This window comes from Mustela nivalis, assembly GCF_964662115.1.
Source record: "Mustela nivalis genome assembly, chromosome: 14".
In the NCBI taxonomy this organism is placed as follows: domain Eukaryota; kingdom Metazoa; phylum Chordata; class Mammalia; order Carnivora; family Mustelidae; genus Mustela; species Mustela nivalis.
In genome coordinates, this window is record NC_139033.1 from 83,379,653 (window position 1) to 83,404,951 (window position 25,299).

Genomic DNA, 25,299 nt, shown 5'->3' on the forward strand with positions numbered 1-25,299 from the left:
GGCTGGGAAACGTTGACTCCGCTCCGATAGTTCCGACCCCGGAAGAGAGAGCTGGTGACAGGGTCCAGGTGCCGCCGGAAACACTGATCCTCAGGCCGTCAAGGCGGGGGCGGGGGCCTCGCGTTTCCAAGCACCTAGCACCAGGGACAGGCTGGACGGCAAGGCGGGGATCTGGGGCTTGGGCCCGCGGATCGGGGGCAGCAGGCAGTGGGGCTGAGGGCCAGGACCTACCCTCACAATTTAACCTTTGGAACCCGGCACCACCAGGTAAGGGGTTGTCCTCCTTAAGGCGAGGTATCTCACCGTCCGGATAGAGAAAGAGGTTTAGAGTAGAGCGGGAGCAGGCCTACGGCCGTCCTTCAAAGAAGTCCGAGTACTGTTAGGTCTCCCGGAGCTCCGCGGTGTGCGGATAGGACCTGGCCTTAGGCCTGAGGGTGGCCGAGAAGTACCGCCAGGCAGAGACGGAGTTTGGTAAGGTGAAGAGTCTCTGGGGAACCAGTGCTGGTGGAAAGGCAGGGCTTCGGGGCCGCGCTCAGGCGAAGAGGCGGAGCTTCCGGGGAGCGGAGGCGCGAAAGGGCCTGCGCGTCTGCGCGAAGGGGAGGGCGGGGGAAGGGGCGGGGTTACCAGAAGCCGAGACTGCCAATGGCCAGGACTCGCTTAGATCCGGAGGCTGGGGGCCTCTAGGAATGGAAGTCTGGGGAATTGAAAGGGAGGGGCTTCTTCGAGACCCAGCGCGGGGTGGGTTTAAGGAAGGGGCGGGGCCCCGAGCCGAAGCCTGGAAGGGGCGGGGCGGGGCTTGGGGCGGCCCTGCCGCCGCCTCCCCTTCTCCCTACCGCGCTGGTGGCGGCGGCGGCAGTGGCGGTGGCGGTGGCAGCGGAGGAGGAATCTGACACGCACCAGCCCGGCTCCCGCCCCAGTCGAAGCCGAAGCTGCAGCCGGCGCCGGGCCGGGGCCATGGGCGCCCCGCGTGGCCCGGGTCATGAGGACGGAGGAGGCAGCGGGGCCGCAGCTCGAGCCTGGTCAGTGTCTCCCCAGGGCCCGGCCCTCACCCCGGGGAACGAGGGGGACCCCGCCCTAGTGCAGGCAGGGTCCAGCCGCGCGACCTTGGGTCGACCGCTGCCACGGGCCGGACTGTCGATTTTTGAGCGATACCTGGCCAGGTATACATTCCCGCCTTGGCTGCTCAACCCTCAGCCCGGGTCATTTGGGATTTACTGATAGTCCTAGGGCTGGGACCCCAGTCAGCTCCGAAGTCAGTGATGGTGGGAGGGTCCTGGTTGCGGGGCAAGGGCGGCACCTTCCCCAGAAGCGTAAAGTCCTGCTGGAGCGCCTTAGGAGATCCCACCTTCCTTCCGGGGAACTGTGGGGGAACTGAGGCCTAGAAGGACAGGGAACTGGCTGAGAGCATAGAGCAATGGATGTGCCCCTTACCCTGGCCTCTCAGACTTAGCATTTTGTCTTACTGTAGTTCTTGACCCTTGGGTTCCTTCTGCCCCTAGGTGGCCTGAGTTCCTTTGGGGCAGAAACCAAGACTGACCTTCAGTGCCCTCGGCCTCAGTTTGCTTCTCTAGGTGGGGGAGGGGGAAAGCAATGATTCCAGCTCTTAGGGTTGGTGAGAAAGAGAAAGTGCTAGTAAACTCTAAAGTGAGGTGCCAACTCATCAGAGAGATCAAGAGCAGGTGGGACCCCACCCCAAGACATCAGGGACCTTGGTGTCACGCCCAGGGAGTGGTCTCTTTTGTGAATATTGCAGATCATAGGGTCTGATGCTATCACGGGATTTACATCCCTACTCTTCCAATTATCTAACTCTGTGATCTCGGACCTTTCCTGAGTCCCAGTGAAGTAATAGCTCACATTCATAGGGAGCTTTCCATGAGCAGACACTGCACTGCTAAGTTGTTTACATGGGGTGCCTCATTAATCCTCATAAGGACCCTTTTGTAAAGTAGGTTACCATTGTTACTTGCTGGAGCGCCTTTTGCACAGGAGCAGATAAAGTTAAAAGGAGTTAGGTATCCAGGGCCTGCCTTCTTTGGCAACAGCTGCCAAATGAAGCCAGGCCAGGGCCTTACAGGCAGACCCTACATATAGGTGAGACAGTCACTTGGCTCCAGGCATCAACATCTGGCAGTAGTTCTGGGCTTGGAAGGCCTTGCCTCTCCTTTTCAGCCCTCCACAGGAGTATCTCTGGATCCCTGTGAACTGACCTGCCCATGCCAAGACGGGATGGCCATGTGGAAGTGTTTAGCCTCACAGGGCCTCAAGATCAAGGGATTCTAGGATCAGGGCAAGAAGAGGAGGTGCAGCAGAGTTCACAAGGACCCTCAGGAGCAGCTGTCCTGTGCCACATTTACAGCTGGGAATAGGGAAAGGCACAGACAAAGTCAAAGCCTGGCCATCAAGATGACCCAGCTAGCTGGTGCCAGAGCCCTGGCTGCAGAGTAAGGAGGGAGCCATGAACAGAGGGGCTATAGTTTGGTAGCTTGGGGGAGGGGTTAGGGCATTGTTGTGACAAGTAGGCCTGGGCACCGCACGGGATAAGGCCTTTTTGGAAAAACCTTCCATGCATCAAGCATGTCTGAGTGCCTGCGCTGGTCCAAGGGCTTCAGCAAGGCACATACAACCCTGTCCCTGCCTGCCACTGAGATATTCTGTCTGTCCAGTGGGGAAGGCAGACATGATCCCCTGAAATACTCATTGAAGGGCTCAGACGGAAAGAGACCAGAGCATTTGGCTGTTGGGAAATGGGAGACAACATTCCAGACTAAGGGATCTTGCAAGAGCAAAGGCTGGGGAGTAAACAGCCTGTGTAGAGAGAAACAAAAAGACAGTTTTTGGCCACAGAGAAGGATTCTTCATAAGGGAGGCATTTCATCATGAGAGAATAAATAGTACCTTGCATAGAGCTCTCTCTCCACTAAGCCCATTGAGGGGATTTATTTTAGCATATGAATCTGGAGGACAAGACCTGGGACTTAGTCATCTTTAATGTCCCCAAACCATAGCACACATTGAGGGTGTAATAATTTTGTTTCTTAAAAAAAAAATAGGCTCGTTTCTTCAAAGAAATGTTTGTTGAGTTACTGCTAAGCTTCAGATACTATGCATTGGCAGTAACAGTGAACAAGATTAGCAAATTCTCGGTCCTCAGGAAGCTTAGAATCTTGTGGGGAGACAGAGTAGCTCTGTTTTATTTTTCTCATTCATTTTGCCAAGTATTGTAAAGGTAACAACCAGGATGCTGAGAAGGGGGACCCTCTTCCTCCCCAAAGGCATAATCAGAAAAAAGCCTCTCAGAGGAGAAACATTTGAGCTGGGAGCAATGACAAAAAGGGGCAGCCTCAAGAGCTGCAGGGGAAGAAAGTTCCAGACAGAGGCAGCTGTATGTACAGAGGGGTAGAATGAAGGCTGATGGTTTTCCCACAGTAACTGGAACTGAGTGAGTGAAGTGTAAGGGCCAAGGTGATGCTGGTGGGGCCTGGATTGGGCAGGGCCCAGCAAATCATGGTGTGGAGTGACAACTTTATTCTAAAAGCAGTGGGAAACTGGGACTGGCATTCCTCTGGCTACTGGGTACAGATGGGAGAGGAGCTGGGGGTGGAATTTGGGACAGAGGATAGGCAGAAGTCAGGCTGGACAGAGCCCTCCGAACTGAATCCACAACCCTGGGAAGAGGCAACTGTGGGAAGGCCTTGAGTGATAGCCTGGGTTCCTTTTAGAGGCATCTGGGGTCAGGGAAAGGAGAGAACAAAGCCTCAGCCCAGTTGGGCTCAGGGCACCAGGGCCCTCTAGATGGAGGGCAGGGTTCACGTCAGCACATGCGATGCACTCTTGCCCTGGGTGCCCATAACACTCTGCAGGCTGCCATCTATGGTGGTCCATTTCATAGAGGAAGAAGCAGGCACAGAGAGGCCAAGTGCCTCTCCTCAAGTGACTCAGCTAGCAGATGGCCGGTGCTCACCCATGCCATCCTGCCATCTGCAGGCCCTGTTGCATGCCCTTGGAGGTGGGGAGTAGAGGGAGGAAGGCCAGCACAAGGCAGTGAAGGAACAGCTATAGGTCCCTGCGTGCTGGGAATGTATGACAGCTCCACAAGATACAAACAAGCTCCAAGCAAGGACCTTACCTGTGAACCGGAGAGTGCACTCCAGCCTAGCAGAGCACAGATGAGGGAAAGGGCGTGGCCAGCCTGGGAGCAAAGCAGGCACTGGAAGTGGTAGCATCTGAGCCAGGCCTTGAAGGCTGGGGAGGGTTTAGACAAAGGAGAGTAGGAGCTTGGGACTCCATTCCAGGCAAGGCCCTGCCCAGACAAGGCCAGCAGGTTGAAAGGCCAAGACAGACATCAGGGCCCTTCTGGTTGCTGCCTGCAGTGGAAACCAGGCCTGGCATGGCAAGTTGGCTTCTGGGGCAGCTCTGCACAGCAAAAGCTGTGGATTCGAGAGAGACCCCAGAGACCCCCTCCCACCCCCGAGATGCAGAAACAATGTGGGATGGGTTTTCACATGCTGGGTGAGTGTCATGATGAGCAGTGAGTGGTGATTGCTGAAGGGGAGTCTCTCCCATTTTTTCAGACTCTAAACTGTCCAGATTTGTGGGATTCCAGAGTAGGAGGTTCTAATAGGCCACGTTCCAGCTGGCCCCTGCTTTAGCACTTCATCGTATGCTGTTCCCCTCTGTCTTATGTTCCCTGACTCTCACTCTCTAAGGCACACCTTCCCCACCCCCCATTTTCCCAGCCTAGCCCTCTGTTTTTCTTTTACCCTTGCTTGTTTTTCCTGACCACCAGGACAGGAATCAGTTTGTCACTCACCACCACATCTTCAGTTCACATGCCAGGTGCTAGGCTCTTGGGAAATATTTGTTGATTGAATGACTGAATCAGACCAAAGTCCCCCACTTCAGAGATAGCCAGACTCAGTCTAGTGTGAGGTCAGTTGCTCAGCCCACAGCCAGGCTATGACAGAGCTGGGGCTAAAGCACCGAAGTCAGGCCCCTTCTGTTCCTCCACACTGTTTGGCAAGAACAGACCAAGAGAGGGGCGCCTGGGTGGCTCAGTGGGTTAAGCAGCTGCCTTCGGCTCAGGTCATGATCTCAGGGTCCTGGGATTGAGCCCCGCATCGGGCTCTCTGCTCAGCGGGGAGCCTGCTTCCTCCTCTCTCTCTGCCTGCCTCACTGCCTGCTTGTGATCTCTCTCTGTCAAATAAATAAAATATTTTTAAAAAAAAGAACAGACCAAGAGGTCACCTAGGTTAACATCGCACATACACAGATTACATGACAGTCTCCCTTCCTTTAACTGTGGACTTCACACTTTGGTGGCCCTGGGGGGCTTTGGAGTTGGGCAAATCTCCAGGGACCTCATGAATTCAGACATGAATATCTGCTAAGCATCTCCACGGGTCTGCCCTGTGCCAGCCTCCTTGGAGGTTCCACCAAAAAGAGTGTTCTCAGAGAGAGGCCTGTAGGGCTGGGAGGGCATGTAGTGTGGGGGCTAGGCATGATGGAGAAGTGACAGCCAAAGGCAGGAGTTAGGTCAGGCACCTGGGAGAGTTCAGGCAGAGGGACGAGGTGTGCAAGGGCCCTGGGGGATAAGGGATCATAGCAGGTGAAAAGGTTCTGCCTAGAGGTTGGCCCAGTGAGGACGAGGGGAGGTAAGAAGGCAGAGGGTGCTGGGGCAGCAACCATGAAGGCACTGTCCTAAGAGATATATGAACGAACCCACTGGAGGATTTTGTGTGGGGCTGACCTACTCTGACTGTGTTTGGGAGAGATTACTGCCATTGTAAGGAGAATGGGTTGGGGCACCTGAAAGGCTGTTTGCTGGCTCCTGAATAGCCCCTATAGGATCTGAGCAGGAGCCAGTGACAGTGGCCTCAGTGGGGGGTGGCAGTGATAGGCACAATGTCAAGGGTCTGTGACCTCCCTGTGTTTCCTCATAGGAGACTTTGTGCAGCTGCCCGTGCCCATCATCCAGCAGCTCTACCACTGGGACTGCGGCCTGGCCTGCTCCAAGATGGTGCTGCGGTGAGTGGGCAGGCCTAGGTCCTCCCCATCCATACCATCTGCTCTGGCTGGAAGGAGAAACAGGGAGAGACCTGGGTGGGATTCATCATCCATATGGCTTTTCTTGGTTGGGCCTTACAGGAGGCCCAGCTTCCATCCAGACTTGGTTGCATCTACAAGAGCAGGCAAAAGGTGGACAAGACCTTCCAGGTGGTGGCTCTGGGGATAGCCAGAGAAGTTCTAGGTGCCTGGGCCTGGTCCACAGAGTGACCCCATCACTGGGACGTGGGACCGTCCAACCTCAGGCTCCCACAAGACTGTGTCACTAGGGAGCCTACTGTTGAACTAAGGCTGTGTGAATATCATAGGAACCTTGATCATCAGAGCATAGAGTGCTGTAGCCATCTCCTTGTAGGAGACTTCAGGCAACTGCCAGGAACCCCAGAGTAACCTATCCCTTACTTGTCTTATATCCTGGAAATCCAGGCCAGATAGTGTTCAGCAAAAGGGTTCTGTGCCTAATTCTTAGAAAACCACTGATGTGGTCCAAGCATCTCATCCTAGAAATGAAGCTAGTGAGACCAGAGAGGTTGGCAACTTACCCAAAGTTACACGACCTTCAGGAGATTCAAGAAGCAGAATCCTTGACTCCAGGGCCAACATGGTACCCCAGGCAGCGTCAGGTCAGGGCCAAGAAGTAGATGATACAGGATTTCCTGATGAAGGATGGAATTTTCTGGGGAGTGGGAGTTCTTGATAGTGGCTATCTGGCCCCTTGGAGGAGGGTGACCACAACCAGCTTCCCTGTGTAAGCAAGCCAACCTCAGCAGCCCGTCCACCCACAGGTACCTGGGTCCACTGGACGATGGTGAGTTTGAGAGTGCCCTGCGGGAGCTACGACTCACCAGGAGCATCTGGACCATTGACCTGGCCTATCTGATGCGCCACTTTGGCGTGCGGCACCGCTTCTGCACTCAGACCCTGGGCGTCGACAAGGGCTACAAGAACCAGGTAGGCAGCCAGTCACCAGGCCTTCACCCAGGTCCAGTAATCAAAAGGGGGTATGGTCGGGGCGCCTGGGTGGCTCATTGGGCTAAAGTCTCTGCCTTCGGCTCAGGTCATGATCCCAGGGAACTGGGATCGAGCCCCACATCGGGCTCTCTGCTCAGCGGGGAGCCTGCTTCCCTTCCTCTCTCTGCCTGCCTCTCTGCCTACTTGTGATCTCTGTCTATCAAATAAATAAATAAATAAAAGTGGGGTATGGTCAAGGCCCGGACACCTGAGTGGACACACAAGTGCTCAGAGACCAGGGAACAGCAGCAGACACGCTATGGGCAGGACTTTTGATCTAGCCAGACTAGGTGACCTTGGGGTCCGGCCTGCTCAAAGCATCTGAGCAGTAAGATTCCTGCAGCCTGCCTTTGAGAGCACTGGGTGGTGTAGATAAGCATCTCAGGCTGCCTTTCTGCATCCTTCCCTCCTGTCATTCAGCGCCCAGGGCTTCGGAGAATGTCACTCTGACCTTAACCTGCCACCACTTGCCCATGTTCTTTCTTGTCATAGGGACAGATGGCTTCAAGCTGTCTAATTGGTATTCCGGAAGAAAAACTGACATGCCATCTTCCCTGTTTTTTTTCTTTTTGAAAAAGAAAATGATAGCCTCACCATGATACCAGTGCACAACCCACTCCCCCACCCCACCCCGCCCCAACCCCTGCCAACGATGTAGTTAGAGCCAGTCTTGCCTGCTGTAGAGGCATATGTTGGCCCAGGTTCCAAAAGTTGGCAGAGCAGGGTCTCTGCTGGCCTTGTTGGCAAGAGGGTTCTCACATGGTGGCCGGGGCCAGTCAACCTAACTTTCCTTTGAATCTTCCAGGCCAGGGGAGGAAGGCTTGATCACTGTAGCTGCAAGGCAGAGAAAAGAGCCCAAGAGCAGGGTCTCTCCTGCCTCCCCCACAGACTGGGGCTCTAGCCCCCTGTAGTCCCCTATACCAAACCAAGTATGTTCCCTGGACCTCACCTTGCTAAGCCGAACTATGGAGGAGCATCTGGGTGGACTCAGCCGCCCCCCTTTGCTCATTTACCACAGACTCCTGCTGGTGCCCACAGGAAACACAACCCAGGATGACCAGCCTTGCTGGGGGAGTGGAAGAGCTGACCTGAGCTTGGCTGCCTGCCCATCTCCTGAGTGTCATCCTTAGGCCTCTGTGTGGTCCTGTGTGCTTGGCCAGTCACCCTGCCAGTTCAAGACACACGCAGCATTCTGCTCAGGCATGCCTCACGTGCCATCACGTGCCCCTAGCAGACTGGGCTTCTCCCCTCTTTCACCATCTTTTATTCCATCACGGGCCCTGTACTTCATCTAAATGGGGGTGAGGGCAGCCAGGACAGGTGGCCCCTCCAACCGGCCCTACTCTCTTTAGTCCTTCTACAGGAAGCACTTTGACTCAGAGGAGACCCGGGTGAATCAGCTATTTGCACAAGCCAAGGCCTGCAAGGTGCTTGTGGAAAAATGGTGAGCCTCCCCTCATTCTTCCTTGTGTGCTTGCTTCACCCACGTACTTACTGTCAGGCAGAACTGGGGTATCCTACCCAGGTGGCCAAGGGCATGGACTTGCCCTCCAGAGACTTAACTATTTCCATCCATAAAATGGGGACAAGTGGGACTACATGACCTACACAGTATATAAAACTGTAGCCTCGGATGGATCACAAGCATGGCCTGGAGGGACATGTGAACCAGACAGACTCTAGCCAGCCCTCAGGCTGCTTGCAGAATGGTAGCTTGAGACAGAACACAGGAACCCTTAATGAAATGGGGACAGTGTAAGGAACATGCTGGCAAAGTGATGGAGAGTGACAGAGGACAGCCCTTTGTGAAGGCTCTCTAGGGAGGCCTGGCCCTCAGATCTCCCCACAGACTGCCGTGACCTTATGTGGGTCTCCCCTCTTACCTATACGTAAGAGCAGAATTTGGGCAGAACCTGGGAGTAACTTTCCCAGATGCTGATGACTTTCTTCTCCAGGCTCAGGCACATCAGCTTAGATCCCTACTGGGCTACCCTAGACGACTCTTTTCAGCTCTCCCTGTTCTTGAATGACTTCTGTTTTCATTGTTAACATAATGTTACCACACAATAGGTAGTTTGGAAAACAGAAGTCTCCACGCATCTATCCACTGCATGAGCACATGCTGGGAGGGAAGCCACCAAATGTTCATTTAGTGGCACATGCCACTTGCTGGCTAGTTGAGTGGGAAGCTGGTGCTGTCCCTGTTCATCCAGTGAAGAAACTGAGGATGGGAAGAATAGTTTGAGCTGCCCAACATCACCGCTGGCCGCTCGGCCATGCTGTGATCCAAACCTGACACTCTGCACCCAGTTAATTCCATGGAGCACAGTGCTTTTCCTTCTGGCCCAGGCCCCTGCTTTTTCCCTGTAGTTGAAATCCTGTGCTGCTACATACCGTTGGGAACTCAGCCAGGTATTTCATTTCAAAGGCCAAATGGAAAAATGGCATGTTTCCCCGGGCTGAGGCAACCGAACCAAACTGCCACATGACTCGGCTGTGGGCTGGAGTTGGGCCAAGCCACGTCGTGCTCATGCTGCCACTCCTGCGGAGTCTATGGAGGACAGAGGCCCCTAGCCTAGGGGACCCTCCCCACCGACAGCCCCTTGCTCGTTCTGGATTCTTAGTTTGAAGGATTTTTAGGGTACTGCCTTCTGTGGGGCATTGAATAGGGCAGTGCCTACGAGTCTGCCTCAGGGAGCAGCCAGCTCTGCCAAACTGGGGATCCCCCAGGAGCTGACCTGCCCCTTCCTGGACAATTCCTTTTGCCTTAGGAGACTTCAAGAAAAAAAAAAAAAAAAAGAAAAGAAAACCAGTCCTTTCAAAGAAACGTGGTTTTGAAACTGACGAAGCCACACTTGGCTCAGATTTGGGGGATTAAATTGGACCCACAACTTCCAATGCAAACTGCATGTGATTTAGGGTAACTGTCCAAGGAAGGTGCTCAGCAGGAAAAAAAAGAATTCACCAGCCAGGCTGGGAGGTGAAGTCCCATGTGCTGCTTCAGTGGCCTCTTCCTGCCACCCTTGGAAGGACCTGACCGGGCCGGCTTGTCCTTGGGCACACTCAGAGTCCTCCTACCCGCCGCCCCCACACCCCGGCACTAGTGCCATGCTTAATCCTGGGCTGAGCCCAGGCCACAGGGACAAAGTAGGATGTCTCCCTCCCTGCAAGGAGCTCAGGAAGTGGGGAAGATGAGCCGTGCCCCCAAGCTCTGTGATCCAAGCAGGGGTCCACTTGAGAGGTGGGGAACAGGGCCCAGCAACCCTGGCTGACCCTTCTCCTGCCCACAGCACAGTGAGTGTGCAGGACATCCAGGAGCACTTGGCACAGGGCCACGTGGCCATTGTGCTGGTGAACTCTGGGGTACTACACTGCGACCTCTGCTCCAGTCCGGTCAAGTACTGCTGCTTCGCCCCCAGTGGCCACCGCTGCTGCTGCCGGAGCCCCGACTACCAGGGCCACTTCATCGTGCTGCGTGGCTACAACCGGGCCACCGGCTGCATCTTCTACAACAATCCAGCTTATGCCGACCGTGAGTGCTGGGTGGGCAGGGACAGCGGGGAAGCGGGTGGCAGGCTGCATTCACCATCCTGTCCTGTGACTCCTCCGCACTCCCTCGCTGCCTTCCCCCCAAAGCCTCTGCTCCTCCTGGGCTTCTATAATCTGCTGCTCCTCTGGCCATGCACAGACCAACCATAGACCTGAGGCCGGGCCGACCTCCATGCCCCGGTCATTGCCACACCAGCTCAGGCCATCTGTCCTTCCCACACCACCAGCCCTGCACCACTGCCCAGGGCCCACCTCAGTCTTACTCTGCGGTTTCCTCCCCCCGCCCCCCATCTCCCTCCTTCCAACCTTCCCAGGACAGCCAGCAAGCACACTCATCAGAAAGGGAAGTCTGCCCAGTCCCAGCTCCAGCTCCAGGGGCAGCAAGGGCTCCCACTGCCCTGACTCCAGCAGACTTACCCCATGTGTCTTCAAGCTGTTTGTTCCCCTCTGGGTCTCACCTCCTTCATCTGCTAAACTGAGGGAGGGTCATAGAATGAGTTCATGAAGGCTAAAATAGGCAAGGAAGGCTTCCTATGGGTGGAAAATGAGTGGCAAAGGGTGGCCAAGCAGGTGGGACACAGTCAGACCTCCCTCAGCTCCCCTGGGTGTCACTGAGGCAGGTATAACCTCCCCCACCCGCAACCCTCTGACCCTACTCTGCCCTTCCTGTCCCCAGCAGGAATGTGCAGCACCAGCATCAGTAACTTCGAGGAAGCCAGAACCAGTTATGGCACAGATGAGGATATCCTCTTTGTCTACTTGGACAGCTGACAGCAGGAGGCTGGTGTGCCCAGGCCCTCACACCCTGCCCCTCCCTAGCCGGGCCAACTCAGGAGGCCTTGGCCCAGGCCCCAAGCTGCTGGGGATTGGATGCGGAGCTGCAGCCTCGGCCCATGTGACAAAGCCCCAGAGAGTTCTTGGAGCCTGAGGCTTGCATGCTTTGTCTGCCAGCATCGTGCCTGGCGTCATGCCACTTACCCTGTGCACCTGCTGGTTGCTGGAGGCATCTCCAGAGCAACTGAGTAGAGCTTCCCCCAGGATCCCAAACCTGACTTGAACAGTGCCCAGGGGACTTCCAGCCCTGTGGGTGCCCTTCTTGCCTGTAAACCAGACCCAGGGCAGGGGAGAACCTGAGTTCGTCTCGTCACAGACCTGGGGCTTGAGCCCTGAAGATGCCACTTGTCAGGATGGTGTCCATGTATTTGGAGACCATGTAGCCAACCCGCCTATCCACCAGAAGTACTATGGACCTCCCTGTGCCCTTTGGTGGATGCCGCCACTCCCTCCCGCCTCCCAGTGGACCCGCATTCCTGTGGCTGGTGGCGAGGCCTCTGGGCTTCTGGGCTCTGGAGAGGGCTGGGCCTCAGGCTGAAAGGACCCCTCACCCCTCACCCCTCAGCCTCCAGGTACTACAGCACTGTAGATTGGAGGGCCATCTGGGTCGTAGACGGGGCCCTGGCTCTTGCTAGCTGTCAGTGCAGAGCATACTCCAAGAACGCCTGACCCAGAGAGCCAGGTGCAGCTGCCTGGGTCCCAAAGGACTCCCCCCAACCTGTGAGCCCTCCTGACACTAGCCTAAGCCTGACAGTGCCCATTCTCTGGGTGTGGGGAGCCCCAAGCCTCATAGGCCTGGGTGCTGGGGTATGCTGGGGCCTGTACTCCTGAGGCAATGGTGGGAGACAGTCTGTGGCCTCCTACCCATCCTGATATTCATGCTGGGACCTTTTGCACCGAATGTTGGGTCTCTTCTGTCCTCACAGAGAAGGGTGGTACCTGCCCAGGGTCACACAGCACAGCACGAAACATAGACTAGAGCTGTTTCCTTCTTTTTCTTTCTTTCTTTTTTTTTTCTTTCTTGTAGGGGTAGGGGGTGGTTTGGTTTTTTTGAGATTTAAGTTTTTCACTTGTGGGGAGTGAGAGTCCCTCTCAAGTAAGACAATAATAGCAAGATTGCAGGTACTTTGGAACCGCTGACACCTCTCTGCACAGAGCAGATCAGCCAGCCCAACTTGTCTTTCAAAGAGAAAAGGACTCAACGGCTGGCGGGCTGAGTGCCAGAGCCCCCCAGCTTACAGACAAAATCTGGCCATCAGTCTGGGGAGAGTTTGCCCAGGACTATGGTGGGGTTGGGTCTCGAATCCAGGTCTGCACCAGAAAACTAAGGGAACTGGCTCATTCCCAAAGGGGCCAAGAATACCCACCCCTCATGAGCTGTTCCTGGTAAAGGAGCAGGGCTGCCCCCGCAGCCGCACTGCCCCTGTCCCCCTGTGTCTTGGTCCTCTGTTGCCCAAGGCATGATGTCATGGCAGGTGCTATGCCTCTGGCCTGCAAACCCTGTTCATCATCTGTTCCCCCCAGCTGGCTGATGCCTTCCCACCATGGCTTCTCTGAGGTACGGCGGTGGGCTCTGCTCACAAGGGCTGTCGGACCACTCAGCTGTATTGCTCCTCAACACCAGAGTCAGCCTTTGGCCCCAAGGGTGGTGCTGTTAGCTGCTTAGCCAACAGGTTAGCCCCCCTGGTTTCAGAGACGAGCAGTGTCTTCAGACTGGCCTTCTCTCTTTTGCCTTAATGTCGGTGGCCCAGGATCCCAGGGAGCTCTGGTTGCATGCCCAGGAAGACCATGTGTGGCAGCCGTGGGGTTTGGGCCTCATTCAGGAAGGATCTGGCTAAAATTGTGAGAATAGACGCATCAAGGAAAAAGCAATGAGGAAGTAAAGCTTCAGATGATGGGTGGGGCTTCGCCGGGAGCAGCCAGCCCAGAGAGCAGTCACAGCGCCTCAGTCCTTCACGCGAGACATGTGGAAAATGCTCAGTCCCTGGGAAGGCCACAAGTTAGAGGTCACCTGTCTGGAAGATTAATAAGAAAGCTACCTGTGCCTCAGATGGTGCCATCTTCCCGGGAGGATCATGGGTGGGACGCGAAGGCGTTCTCGCACACGTCATGGAAACAAGGCTGGAGAATCCAGATTTCAGGAACCAGTGCCCATAGCATGTGGCTCCTGTGACCCCAGTCCACATGCTGGGGGCCCAGCGAAACCACACTGGACAGTTGGTTTTGTTCACTCCAGCCACACAGGGACAAAAGGGATCTTTTGCATTGCAGAGATTTTCTACATATATATATATATTTTGTTTGTAATGAGCCATTCTCAATAAACATTCTCACTGCAAAATCATGGCAGCACTCCGGCCCACCTTTGTGAATTCTCGTTTCCCTCCCAAATTCTCAGCTTAAGCATGTGCCACTCTAGGTCCTTGACCTGCCAGACCAGGTTTTAGCTGGGACTAGAATCCTGTTTACTGCTTTTCAGTTCTGCCTCCCTCATGCTTGCACAGGGCTGAGGTAGGCAGTACTAGAGTTGGAAGGGCCACAGAAATGAGCTGGATGGCTTGAAGAGGGCATGGAGGGCACACAGCCTTGGGCAGGAGGAGGTCCGGAGGGGGGTGCAGAATCGAGTGAGGGTGCAGTGGGGGACCACAGAGGGCAATAGAGTGGGGAATCCTGCTGCCAGAACTCCAGTCCTCCCTGTGCCTCCACCCCCAACCAGCAGCTCCCCTTAGTTGCTCGTTATTGGGCTCGTCTAGTGTTACATTTGATAAGAATTCTACTTCTGAAAAAGGAAGTGTTTGGAAATCCTGCCTTATCCAGCAGCCTCAGACGTGCCCCAGGTCCCGCAGGGAGCTGACAGAGCCAGAGCTGGCTTCTTGGGTAGGGTCCCAGTCTCTGGCCTCTGTTCTCATTGACTGACTGCTGCTCTGCTCCTCCCAAGCCCCACACTGTAGGGATATTTTTGGAGTTGCGACTGAGATCTTAGACCCCTCTCCAAGCTGGCAAGCAGCCCTACAGACATGCCTTCAATCCGGGCGTTGGCCCACTGAGGCAGGGGCGCCCTGCTAGAGTGTGCCAGGCAGCCTAGCAGGTGTTCTAGCTACGTGCCTAACCAACAATGCTTGCCCCTCTCTGCACTTTAGCGGGAGCCTTCTGCCCCTCCTAGGGGAAGAGGCCCCCATTCTGAATGGGCATACCATCATTGGGACAAGCATGGGAAAGTTTGGTTTGGGGCCTCTCAGCGGCCCCGAATTATATATTGAATATAATTATGGGAGGCAAAAGGGCGATGCAGGACATGTTGAAATAGGAGGGCCAAATGTGGGTGAGGTCTGGAGTACGGGGCGGAGTCGGCTGCCCAGCACATGCCGAGTGAGGATAGCAGAGGCGGAGGATTCCTGGGAGGGGTCCCACTGGGAGCCAATGGGCCAGGGCAGAAGGGAGAGCTGGGTGCAGCCGGACAGATGCAGAAAGAGGGAGAAAACAAGCACCCAGTAGAAGCCACAGCATTTCAATAAGCTAGTCTCAGAAGTGCCATCCTATCATTTCTATAATACTCTATTTAGATGTTTAGACTGCATCTAAAATACACTGGGGATTCTACACAGGATACATCAGGAGGCAAGGACCACTGGACGTCTGGTGGCTACGTTTTTTAAATCTCAAAATTTTTTGAAATCTCAGAACAGAGCTGGGAAACACCCCCAGAGACATCTTGTCTAGCACATCCCGAGGCGTGCCCTTCAGAATACCCTCAGAACAGTGAGAAGCTCTGTATCATGGGGGGCCCTGGTCAGGTCAGTTGGGCAAACACTGCATGCTACAGTCCCCTCTGGGGGATTTAAGATGTGCAGAAAGGCTCTATGTTATCCTACAGCAAGGGGACCCCCTTCGTTTAGGGTTTCCCCAAATCCCTTAGCCATAGCTGTTCTTTTGTAATACTGTTATTCTGTGAAATATGCTGACACTGGGGTAACCACTGATCTAGTCCAAGGTGGAGAGTGCAGCACAGAGAGGGGGGCAACTGGCCCAAAGTCATCGCTCAGTGAGCTACAGACAGAGCTAAACCCCAGCCCGCCATTGCTGCTTTCCCAACCCTCAGCCCAGACTACAGTCAGAAGTAAACTTGGTGGCCCTGTAGGTCCAGCCCATGCCAAAAGAGCCAGGAAGTGGACTCTGAGTTCTGGAGCTAGAGATAGGCTGCCACAGGCCTCTGGGGTTCTCCTTCCCAGGTAGAAAGCCTGGCATGTGGCCCCAATATTCTGGAAGAGCACAGATCCTGCACTCCTTGCTGACTTGCCTCAAGCTACACTAGAGCGCACATCATGGATTTGCCCTACCCTTCAGCATCAGAACAGAATTGAGAAAACCAGGAAGATACAGGTCCCAGGGGCCAAGGGATGGGACCAGCATGGACTTAAGTATTCATGGGAAAACCTCAGTGCCAGGAAATGGAGGCTAAGACTCCCATGGGCCCAGAGTAGTGGTCTCTCCAGTGACATCTCCATCCTCCCCATCCCCCGCCCCCTCATATCTCCCTCCTCTGTGTCTCTCTCTGGCTGCCTGCCCTGACATGCATCCGGACCACTGCTTCCTGAGAATCTGCCCCCAGCCCCTGGGTTTCCCCCAGCCCCAGGGGATCTGTTGAGTCAGTCTCCCCAAGCTATTCGGAGTCCCTTGATTTATAAGGGTTTGATGTCCACAGCTCACAACAGACGCTCTATACCTCTCACCTGCCAAAGCCCTTTCTTTCCTCAAGCTCTGGTCAGTGTCACCCCTTTTAAAGGAGTACCTTTTTCTGCACCCCTCAGCCACGTGGTTCTGTCTACCTGTCTCCACTACTGTAGCCCCTGGCCCTTGACACCTAGTAGATGCTTGATAAGGTATGTCAATGACTGGTCAAGGGCAGATCTTTAACGATGCCTGTTTTACTGGCTTTCTTGTACTTTTCAGAATCAGAGGTCACCATTCAGGGGAAGATTGCATTTGAACCTATGATGTTATGCAGAATTCAGCAGACACTCTCTTATAAGGATGAGTAGGAGGATGAACCCCCACCAACTGGGGGCTATATTTCTGCATATCTCATGAGCAGAGGCACTATTTTGAACCAACTTCTTAGGAATGTTTGTAAAGCAAGTAGTCTGGGAAGACGTGAAGTGTCTCCCTTCAGAGCCACTGACAGGCAGATATATTGCCCATTATAAAAGATTTGGGGGGGCGCCTGGGTGGCTCAGTGGGTTAAAGCCCCTGCCTTCGGCTCGAGTCATGATCCCAGGGTCCTGGGATCGAGTTCCGCATCGGGCTCTCTGCTCAGTGGGAAGCCTGCTTCCTTCCTCTCTCTCTGCCTACTTGTAATCCCTCTCCCTCTGTCAAATAAATAAATATTTTTTAAAAATTAAAAAAAATAAAAGATTTGGGTTCTTTCAACGCAGGGTTCCTCTCCTACAACACAGCCCATTGCGCGTCCCTTGCTCTCTTGGGAACTGGGACTTGGAGAATCTGCAAGAAAATGAGGTACTCTGAACCACTGCTCCTGCTGTAATAAACTGTCCTTTGCTCTGATCCAGGAATGTTGTCTTCGACTAGCACCCATGAAACTGTGACAGGCCAACTTGAAAATAAGGCCCTGCATGGATCTTGACGGTCCTAGCACCAAGGGGATGCTCACAGAGACATGGTTTTCTGGAAGATGAATGAGGGCCTCACAAGCCAATTAATGGGAAGTCCGTGAGAGGCAGCCGCAAACCTTATTCCCCAACTTGCATGGCAATCAAATGATAAATAGTCCTTCACTCTATTGCCTGTTAGTGAAAAAGAATTGGGGAGGGGGCTGAAGACTTAGTCCCTGGAAGTAGGTCCCAGGACAGTTAGCTGGATGGTGCAATAGTTTTTGCTAACTTCCCAGGGGCAGTAGGCATCCTGTACCATCTGGTGGTCAGTTTCATGTCTGCCCCATTGTAACAACTAGTAGTAAGTCTGGTCCTGGGTGGGCAGTTGGTTGTGACCACTTTTAAACAAATAGTTACAGAGATGTAGACCTACATGGAGCCTGAAGGGCAGGAGATTCAAAACAGCTGTGGGAGGAAAGCAGGTGGATCACTGGAACCTTGGCCAGTTTCCTTGAGCAATGAGGGATTGGAGCGTGTAGTACTTGCCAAAGAGGAATCGCACAGTTGGCCCTCTGCCGGCTCAACATTTCTTGCCTTCTCTTATGCCAGCCTTAACTCCACTAGGAGACAAATGTAAGAGGTCCAGAGGTTTTTTTTGCAGTGGGTTCAGGCTGCTGAAAAGAGCTTTGGTCCTCTTAGAGAGACTCCCACGAGACAACGAGACAAATTCCCATAGAAAGTCACAGAAGTACCGACCAGTATTTGGGTTCTAACCTCCAATTCGTTTTGCAGTGCTGACGAAGGTAGCTGATAATGAGAAATGGGACCAACACAGGAAAGTCTCCTCCAGAATTAACTTAAGAAAAGGTCTCTGAGCCTACCTTCTTCACACCTTCCTGGTCCACACTCTCATACAGCAGTTTGGAATTGGGGCTTCAAACTTGATGATTCCTGGGCATGTTGCTTCTTTCTTTGTCCTAAGAGTAACTCCAGGCCAGCCTGGTTGCCACATGTTCTAAAGTGACAGCCCGGGGGCACCTGGGTGGCTCAGTCCATTAAGCGTTCAACTCTTGATATGGCTCAGGTCATGATCTCAAGGTTGTGAGATTTGGGCCCCCCGCTGGGCATAGGCTACTTAAGATTTTCTCTCTCTCTCTCTCTCTCTCTGTCTCTCTGTCTCCCCCTCTCCCTCTGCTCCTCCCTCTGCTCACATGTTCTCACTCATTCTCTCCCTTAAATAAATAAATAAATCTTAATAAATAAATAAATAAAGTGACAGCCCAGCTAAAAGGAGACCTAGGGCTTCAAATTTGAATTTGGTTCACGCACTTGGATTCTCTTGTTGGAGTGACATGGGGGTAGGTCATAAGAACAATGAGCACTTGAGTGAGTACATTGCTTGCTGAGACCCCATATGGTGGCCCGAGTAGGAGGAGGTTGGGAATTCGTGCATTTTGTCAAAATGCCCTTGTTCCTCTTGCCCCTGGCCCTTCCAAACAAAGGCTAGGGGTTTAAGAAAGGGGTAACAAGGGCTGGGGTTGTGGGGGAGAGGAGGGGAATTCACAATGACTTTGGAGGAAGAAGAGCAACTTTGACAGCTAGATAGGGAAAAGCTCAGGTTCTAGGAACTAGGCAGGGAGGAGCACTAATCATTAAAGATCTTTGTCTTTCATAATTGCTTCTGGAGCCTTCATTATGAAAAAATGCTCCAGTGTGGCCCACCCAGACTTTTATAAGCATGTTAAATAGAACTGATTGCAGGCATTTGCTTTCTTCCTAACCAGATGGCTTTAACCACAGCTTGATCACCATTCCCATTAACCTTACCAGAAGACTGTTGCAAACACAACTCAGGGATGTCCTTGGATCCTGCATCTCCCAGGAAAACAACCACAAGTCTGCCAGATGTCTTCCCAACCCCTATCCCCATGGAATTCATTCAGCCATTCTGTGAAGACAAATGTCACCCAGCTGGTGGCAGGGGCAAACAGGATAGATTGGCCTGACTACCCTCCCGCAGTCCTTCTAAAAACAAGCATCAGATTCAATTATGCAAACTAACTAGGAAACCAAAGGCCTACCAGCTGGTCAGGAGGCCACACCAGAAATGTTATGAACTTGTGCCCTGATATAGGTCCTACTTGAGGGACCCCAGTATTTGCAAAGAGCACTTTCTAGGGGCACCACATGTGCCCTGATGACTATTCTTGTATGGAAGCCAGGCAGTAACCTGCCAACTTCCCCCAGAATAGTGTCTTGCATTTTCATGCTGGTCATGGGCCGGAATCCATGGAATTACTGCCAAGTCCAATGTCATGAAGATTTCTCTCTGTGTTTTCTTTTTAGGAATTGTATAGTGTTAGCTCTTACACTTGGGACTTTGTTCCATTACACTGGTTAACCAATACCACCAGTAGATCAGGTCGCCCACAGACAATGGTGATTTCGCTAAAATGAGATAGCCTTAGTTACTCAGGGGAGCTTTGTGAACCAGTGACTTACTCATTATTTATGTGTCCTCTGTGGGAAGATATCTCCATCATGGTCATCATCTGATTAGAAAAGATGATGCAACATTTGCCCCTGATTTTAGCCAAAGCAATCAGGGTTTTTCCTTCCATCTTGGCACTAGAGGGCATTTCAGGTCAGTTTTAGATCACTGGCTAAGTTGGTATAGATAATAGACTTGCCTAGACTTCCCTGTGGACCCAGGTGAAGATTGGGCAGCATCTAATATATCCTGCCATACCCGGATTAATGGCCTAGGCAAAGTGGAAAGGTCAATATTTGAGACCACCACTTGACTTTCTAAGGTAGACCTTTATGGTTCATGGGATTTGGCCATCCTGTTTGGTTGAGGATCCTGGAAAGTAAGACTGAGGTTAATTTTCAGGTTGGCTCATTCTGCTCCTTGAAGTTCTATGATAAAATTGATGCAATCCTATAAGAAAAATTGAACTGATTTGGTCCAGCCTCTCTGTCGGTCAAATTAATCAGAGTGTCTGATAGAGTAGTACACTCACGGGGAAATTACCACAAGTCAAGATGATGCAGAAATGAGAAATAAATATTGGTTGGAAGTTACTGCTATAGGTCTCTCATTTTCTCAAATTTCTGCATGATGCATGAGCTAAAACCATGAATGCCCTTTGGCCTGGACTGTCTTTCCAAGAATGTTTGCAGAGCCAATAACGTTAGAAGATGGAGCTAAGTGTCCCTCTGGAGTGAAGTGCAGATGTTTTTGCAACCTTGGTAGATAGAGATAGTGTCTGCCTCCAGAGCAAGGGCCAGGCATGCTTTACTTTCCAGTATAAAAGATTCCAATTCTCTAAGCTCTTCTCTCCCTTTCCCTTCCTCTTCCTACTGCAACCCACTGTGCATGCAGGAGTTGCTTGGCCCTCTTTTGTCTTGTCCTGGGGGAACTGGGGCTCAGGGAATTGTAAGACAGTGCTGGTACTCTGGCTGGTGCTACTGCTGTCCTAAACTCCTATGTCTCTGAGAAGTGCTATGTCTTCTGCTAGCATCCATGAAACTGAGGTCAGTTAAGTTGTCAGCTCAGATACTTCTCAGTTCTTTTTTTTTTTTTTTTAAAGATTTTATTTATTTATTTGACAGAGATCACAAGTAGGCAGAGAGAGAGGGGAAAGCGGGCTCCCCGCCGAGCAGAAAGCTCGATGTGGGGCTCAATCCCAGGACCCTGAGATCATGACCTGAGCTGAAGGCAGAGGCTTAACCCACTGAGCCCCCCAGGTGCCCCATATTCTTCCCAGTTCTTGACAAGATGTATGTGTTTCTTTAACACAGTAAATTCTATTTCTTAGAACTTATCTTAAAGGAAACAATAGAAATAAGACTAACTCAGCCATTAATCTTTTTAATATGCTGCTGGATTCAATTTATTAGTACAGTTGACCATCAAACAATACAGGTTTGAACCACACAGGCTCACTTAGATGTGGATTTTTGGGGGGTGGGTATAGTACAGTACTGTACATGTATTCTCATGATGATTTTTTAATATTTTCTTTTCTCTAGCTTACTTTAAGAATATAGGATAACATAAAAATATGTATTCATCAACTGTTTATATTGTTGGTAAGGCTTCTGTTAACAGTAGACTATAAGGTTTGGGGAGTCAATGGTTATTCGTGGATTTTTGACTGTGTAGGGAGTCGGTGCCCCTACCTAACCCTTGCATTGTTCAAGGGTCAACTGTTCTTTGTTGAGGATGTTTGCATCAATATTCACAAAGGGTGGTGCTCCACAGTTTTGTTTTCTTGCAATGTCTTTATCTGGCTTTGATGTTAATACAATATTGGCCTCAATGAGTTAAGAAGTGCTCCCTTCTCTTCAATTTTTTGGAAGAATTTGAGAAGGATTGGTGTTTTTTCTTTTTCTTTTTTTTTTTTTAAGATTTATTTATTTATTTATTTATTTATTTGACAGGCAGAGATCACAAGTGGGCAGAGAGGCAGGCAGAGAGAGAGGAGGAAGCAGGCTCCCCGCTGAGCAGAGAGTCCGATGCGGGGCTCGATCCCAGGACCCTGGGATCATGACCTGAGCCGAAGGCAGAGGCTTTAACCCACTGAGCCACCCAGGCGCCCCTGGTGTTTTTTCTTTTATTTATTTTTTAAAAGCTTGTTTATTCATTTATTTAGTAATCTCTATACCCAACATGGGGCTGGAACTCATGACCCTGAGATCAGAAGCTGAACCAGTTGGTACCCAGGTGTTAGTGTTTCTTTAAATGTTTGATAGAATTCACCAGTGAAGCCACCAGGTCCAGTGCTTTCCTTTGTCAGGAGGGTTTTGATTATTCATGTACTCTCCTCACTCGTTATGGTCTATTTGGATTTACTATTTCTTCATGATTCAGTCTTGGTAGTTTTGTGTTTCTAGGAATTTGTAAGTTTCACCCAGGTTGCCCAAAGACAATTGTGTTGATTTGCAAACATGGGAGTTCTCCAGGTGAAATGTGAAACTGGCCCCATACATGGAGGGCAAGGAGAGACTGAAGAAAGATGCAGACCTCTTCAGATTCGTAGGTAGCAGTTGTAATAAGCAAAGCTGCTTACCTACAAGGCTTGTCTCGAGTGACCACAGGACAAGTAGATCTCTGCACTTACCCATCAGAATCTTCAGAGTTCATATAGAGGGGTGCCTGGATGGCTCAGTGGGTTAAGCCTCTGCCTTCAGCTCAGGTCATGATTTCAGGGTCCTGGGGTTGAGCCCCACATTGGGGTCTCTGCTCACCAGGGAGCCTGCTTCCCCCTGCCTCTCTGCCTCCTTATGATCTCTCTCCCTCTCTCTCTCTTTCTCTCTCTCTGTGTCAAATAAATAAATCTTAAAAAAAAAAAAGTTCATATAGAAATCTTAACAGGATTCAATCACATATACTGCCCAGATGGTCTTAACAATACATTACTCTCTCAAGTTGTGTCCTTGAAGTAGCTCCTAGTGTAGTAACAGTGGGCAGAATGTGCATTCCAAGGATGGGGGGCAGTGGGGGAGGGAAGGAGTCTGATTGCCCGGGCGCAGCTCATGGGTCAACTAACTCTGAGTCACATGCTCTGGGTGACCTCTTCTAATAAATTGTTCATAGTATTCTTATAATCCTTTTTGTTTCTGTAGTCTCAGTAGTGATGAAAGTGTCCCCACTTTCATTTTGAATTTGAGTAATTTGAGTCTTCCCTTTTTTTCTCAGTCAAGCTAAAGGTTTGTCAGTTTCTGTTGCTGTTTTTGAAGAACCAACATTTGGTTTCATTGCTCTTCTCTATTGTTTCTCCATTCTCTATTTTATTCCTCTCTGCTCTGATCTTTATTATTTCTTCTCTACTGTTACCTTGAGTTTAGTTTGCTCTTCTTTTCCTAGTTCCTTAAGATGTAAAATTCGGTTGTTGACTTGAATCCTTCTTCTTTAGTTTTTTTAAGTAAACACTTAAGCCCAGTGTGGAACTTGAATTCATGAGCCCAAGATCAAGAGTCGCCTGCTCTACAAATTGAGCCAGCCAGGCGCCCACCTTCTTCTTTATTAATATAAGTGTTTACAGCCTTACATTCCCCTCTCACACTGTTTCATTCTTTCCTACCAGTTTGGGTATGTTTTGCTTTTGCTTCCATTTGTCCTGAGACATTTTCTAATTTCCTTTGTGATTTTTAAAAATCCAATTAGTTGTTTAAGAATGTGTGGTGTAGGAGTGCCTGGGTGGCTCAGTAGGTTAAAGCCTCTGCTTTAGGCTCAGGTCATGATCCCAGGGTCCTGGGATCGAGCCCTGCATTGGGCTCTCTGCTCAGCAGGGAGCCTGCTTTCCTTCCTCTCTCTCTGCCTGCCTCTCTGCCTACTTGTGATCTCTGTCTGTCAAAAAAAAAAAAAAAGAATGTGTAGTGTAATTTTCACATATTTTTGAATTTTCCTTCCACTACTTATTTCGAATTTCATAACATTGTGATTGAGAAAGATACTTCGTATGATTTCAACCTTAAACTGTATCATGACTTGTTTTGTGGCCTAACATGAAGTCTATCCTGGAGAATGTCTTTGCCTTTTTTTCCCATCAGGCACACTGCTTGGCACCATTCTTCTCTGGTACTCCAGATTCTTAGCAATAAAACCATGGGCTGGCAGGAAAGCTGTCTGCCGAGCTGGAGAGCCCCTGGAAACCCTCAAACCCAGTCACCTCTCACCTTAGAGGTGAGAAAACTGAGGCTCAAGGGATCAAAAGCCTTCTCCCAAGGGCCACAGGCCCTGTACACTGAACCACTGCACTTCCTTTCTGTGGTATCAGCAATGATTACACCGTAACAAAAACTTCCTCCCTAGGTTCAGTCAACATGTTTGCTAAGCATCCACCTATTCTAGGTATGAGTTAAACCCTCAAATGACTCCATGTGTGGGGGGCCCATCCACTCTGAGGCAGACCTGGACATTTTGATTTTAGGCAGTGACAGATGTGGATAATCAAATCCTTTCTGGTATATTAGTGCCTATTTCATAAATGCACCAACTTGTTATCTAAGCTGGCTTCTGTATTAGGTTGACTACCCACTCCTTTTAGAAACTACAGGCACAAAGGTTGTGGACACTGAGGGCCAGACAGAAAAGCTCACTACATCTGCAGGGCTGGATTCTATGAAAAATAAGTACAAAGGGGGCTTTTACATAAAGCAGAAAGCCTGCAGTCAGAGAGGCTAAGGGGGTTAACACAGAGTACAGCCAGGCAGTTCTGACCAGTTTTTTCACCCCACATGGATGTCTAAGAGCATTGGTTCATGCAGCTCAGCTGTTGGGCCAGGGAAGGAATGAGCTGCCTTCTCTGATCGGACACAGTAAGAGCAGAACCAGAGCACCCCACTCCCACCTCCAATGCTGTGGCCGACTGTGGAGCTTTGAGACTTCACAGTTGGGACACTTAGAAAAAAAATTATTTATTTGAAAGAGTGACAGAGAGAGCAAGCAGGGGGAAGGGCAGAGGGACAGGGAGAGAGGGAATCTCAAGCAAATTCTCTGCTAAGCACAGAGCCCCGATGACGTGGGGCTGGATCTCACAACCTTGAGATCATGACCTGAGCTAAAACCAAGAGTCAGTCACTCAACCGACTGAGTCACCCAGGTGCCCTCCGCACAGGGGGACTTCTGCTCTGTGATGGAAGGAACAGAGCCCACATAGGCTCCCTGGCCCATCTAGTCTGTCTCTCACCACTGTCCTGTGACATAAAGCAGAAGAGGGGATATGGTCCCACTTACAGATGTGTAAGCAGAGGGACAGAGAGGAGAGCAACCCGCTATTTTAGTGAGGCAGGTGGTGATAATCAGAGAAGCAGAACCAGCAGGGGACACAGATATATTTACATATACAGGAGATACATATGTGTATTACATACATATATATGTATATATATAAAGATACAAAGGGATTGAGTGCAAGGAATTGCCCTACATGGTGATGGGGGCTGGTTAGCCAAGCCTCAAGTCCACAGATGGGAGAGGCCACCAGGAGCGGCAGGCTGACAGTGTGCTTTGTCTATAAATCTCTATCACTACATCATACCATGGACTACCATGGCCCCCTTTAACACTGCAAACAGAGTCATGAGTGCCCTTAAATGAAATAAATTAGAGAAGAATTCCAGAAAACCTAGCACCAATGCAGAAAACTCATCCTGAGGATTCTGTTCTGGGACCAGAATCTCTATCAGCCAGGGTCCAACTAGAGAAGCAGAAACAGCAGAA

At 51.3% G+C, this 25,299-nt stretch overlaps 1 protein-coding gene across 5 annotated transcripts; it reads left to right on the top strand.

Annotated features, from left to right (window-relative positions):
- The first annotated feature begins 26 nt into the window (after nucleotides 1-26).
- GUCD1 (guanylyl cyclase domain containing 1) lies at nucleotides 27-13,804 on the top strand. 5 transcript variants are annotated; one of them, XM_082697745.1, is made up of 6 exons: nucleotides 27-267; nucleotides 5,943-6,027; nucleotides 6,852-7,017; nucleotides 8,430-8,521; nucleotides 10,368-10,609; nucleotides 11,306-13,804. In XM_082697745.1, the coding sequence occupies exons 2-6, from the start codon at nucleotides 6,017-6,019 to the stop codon at nucleotides 11,395-11,397; spliced, it is 603 nt and encodes a 200-aa protein (XP_082553871.1). In that variant the 5' UTR covers nucleotides 27-267; nucleotides 5,943-6,016; the 3' UTR covers nucleotides 11,398-13,804. The 5 variants fall into 5 exon arrangements, with proteins under 5 accessions (XP_082553871.1, XP_082553870.1, XP_082553867.1 ...); XM_082697744.1 differs by lacking the exon at nucleotides 27-267 and adding an exon at nucleotides 647-1,019; XM_082697741.1 differs by lacking the exon at nucleotides 27-267 and adding an exon at nucleotides 771-1,019 and having other exon boundaries at nucleotides 10,368-10,620; nucleotides 11,303-13,804.
- The last annotated feature ends 11,495 nt before the right edge of the window (nucleotides 13,805-25,299 follow it).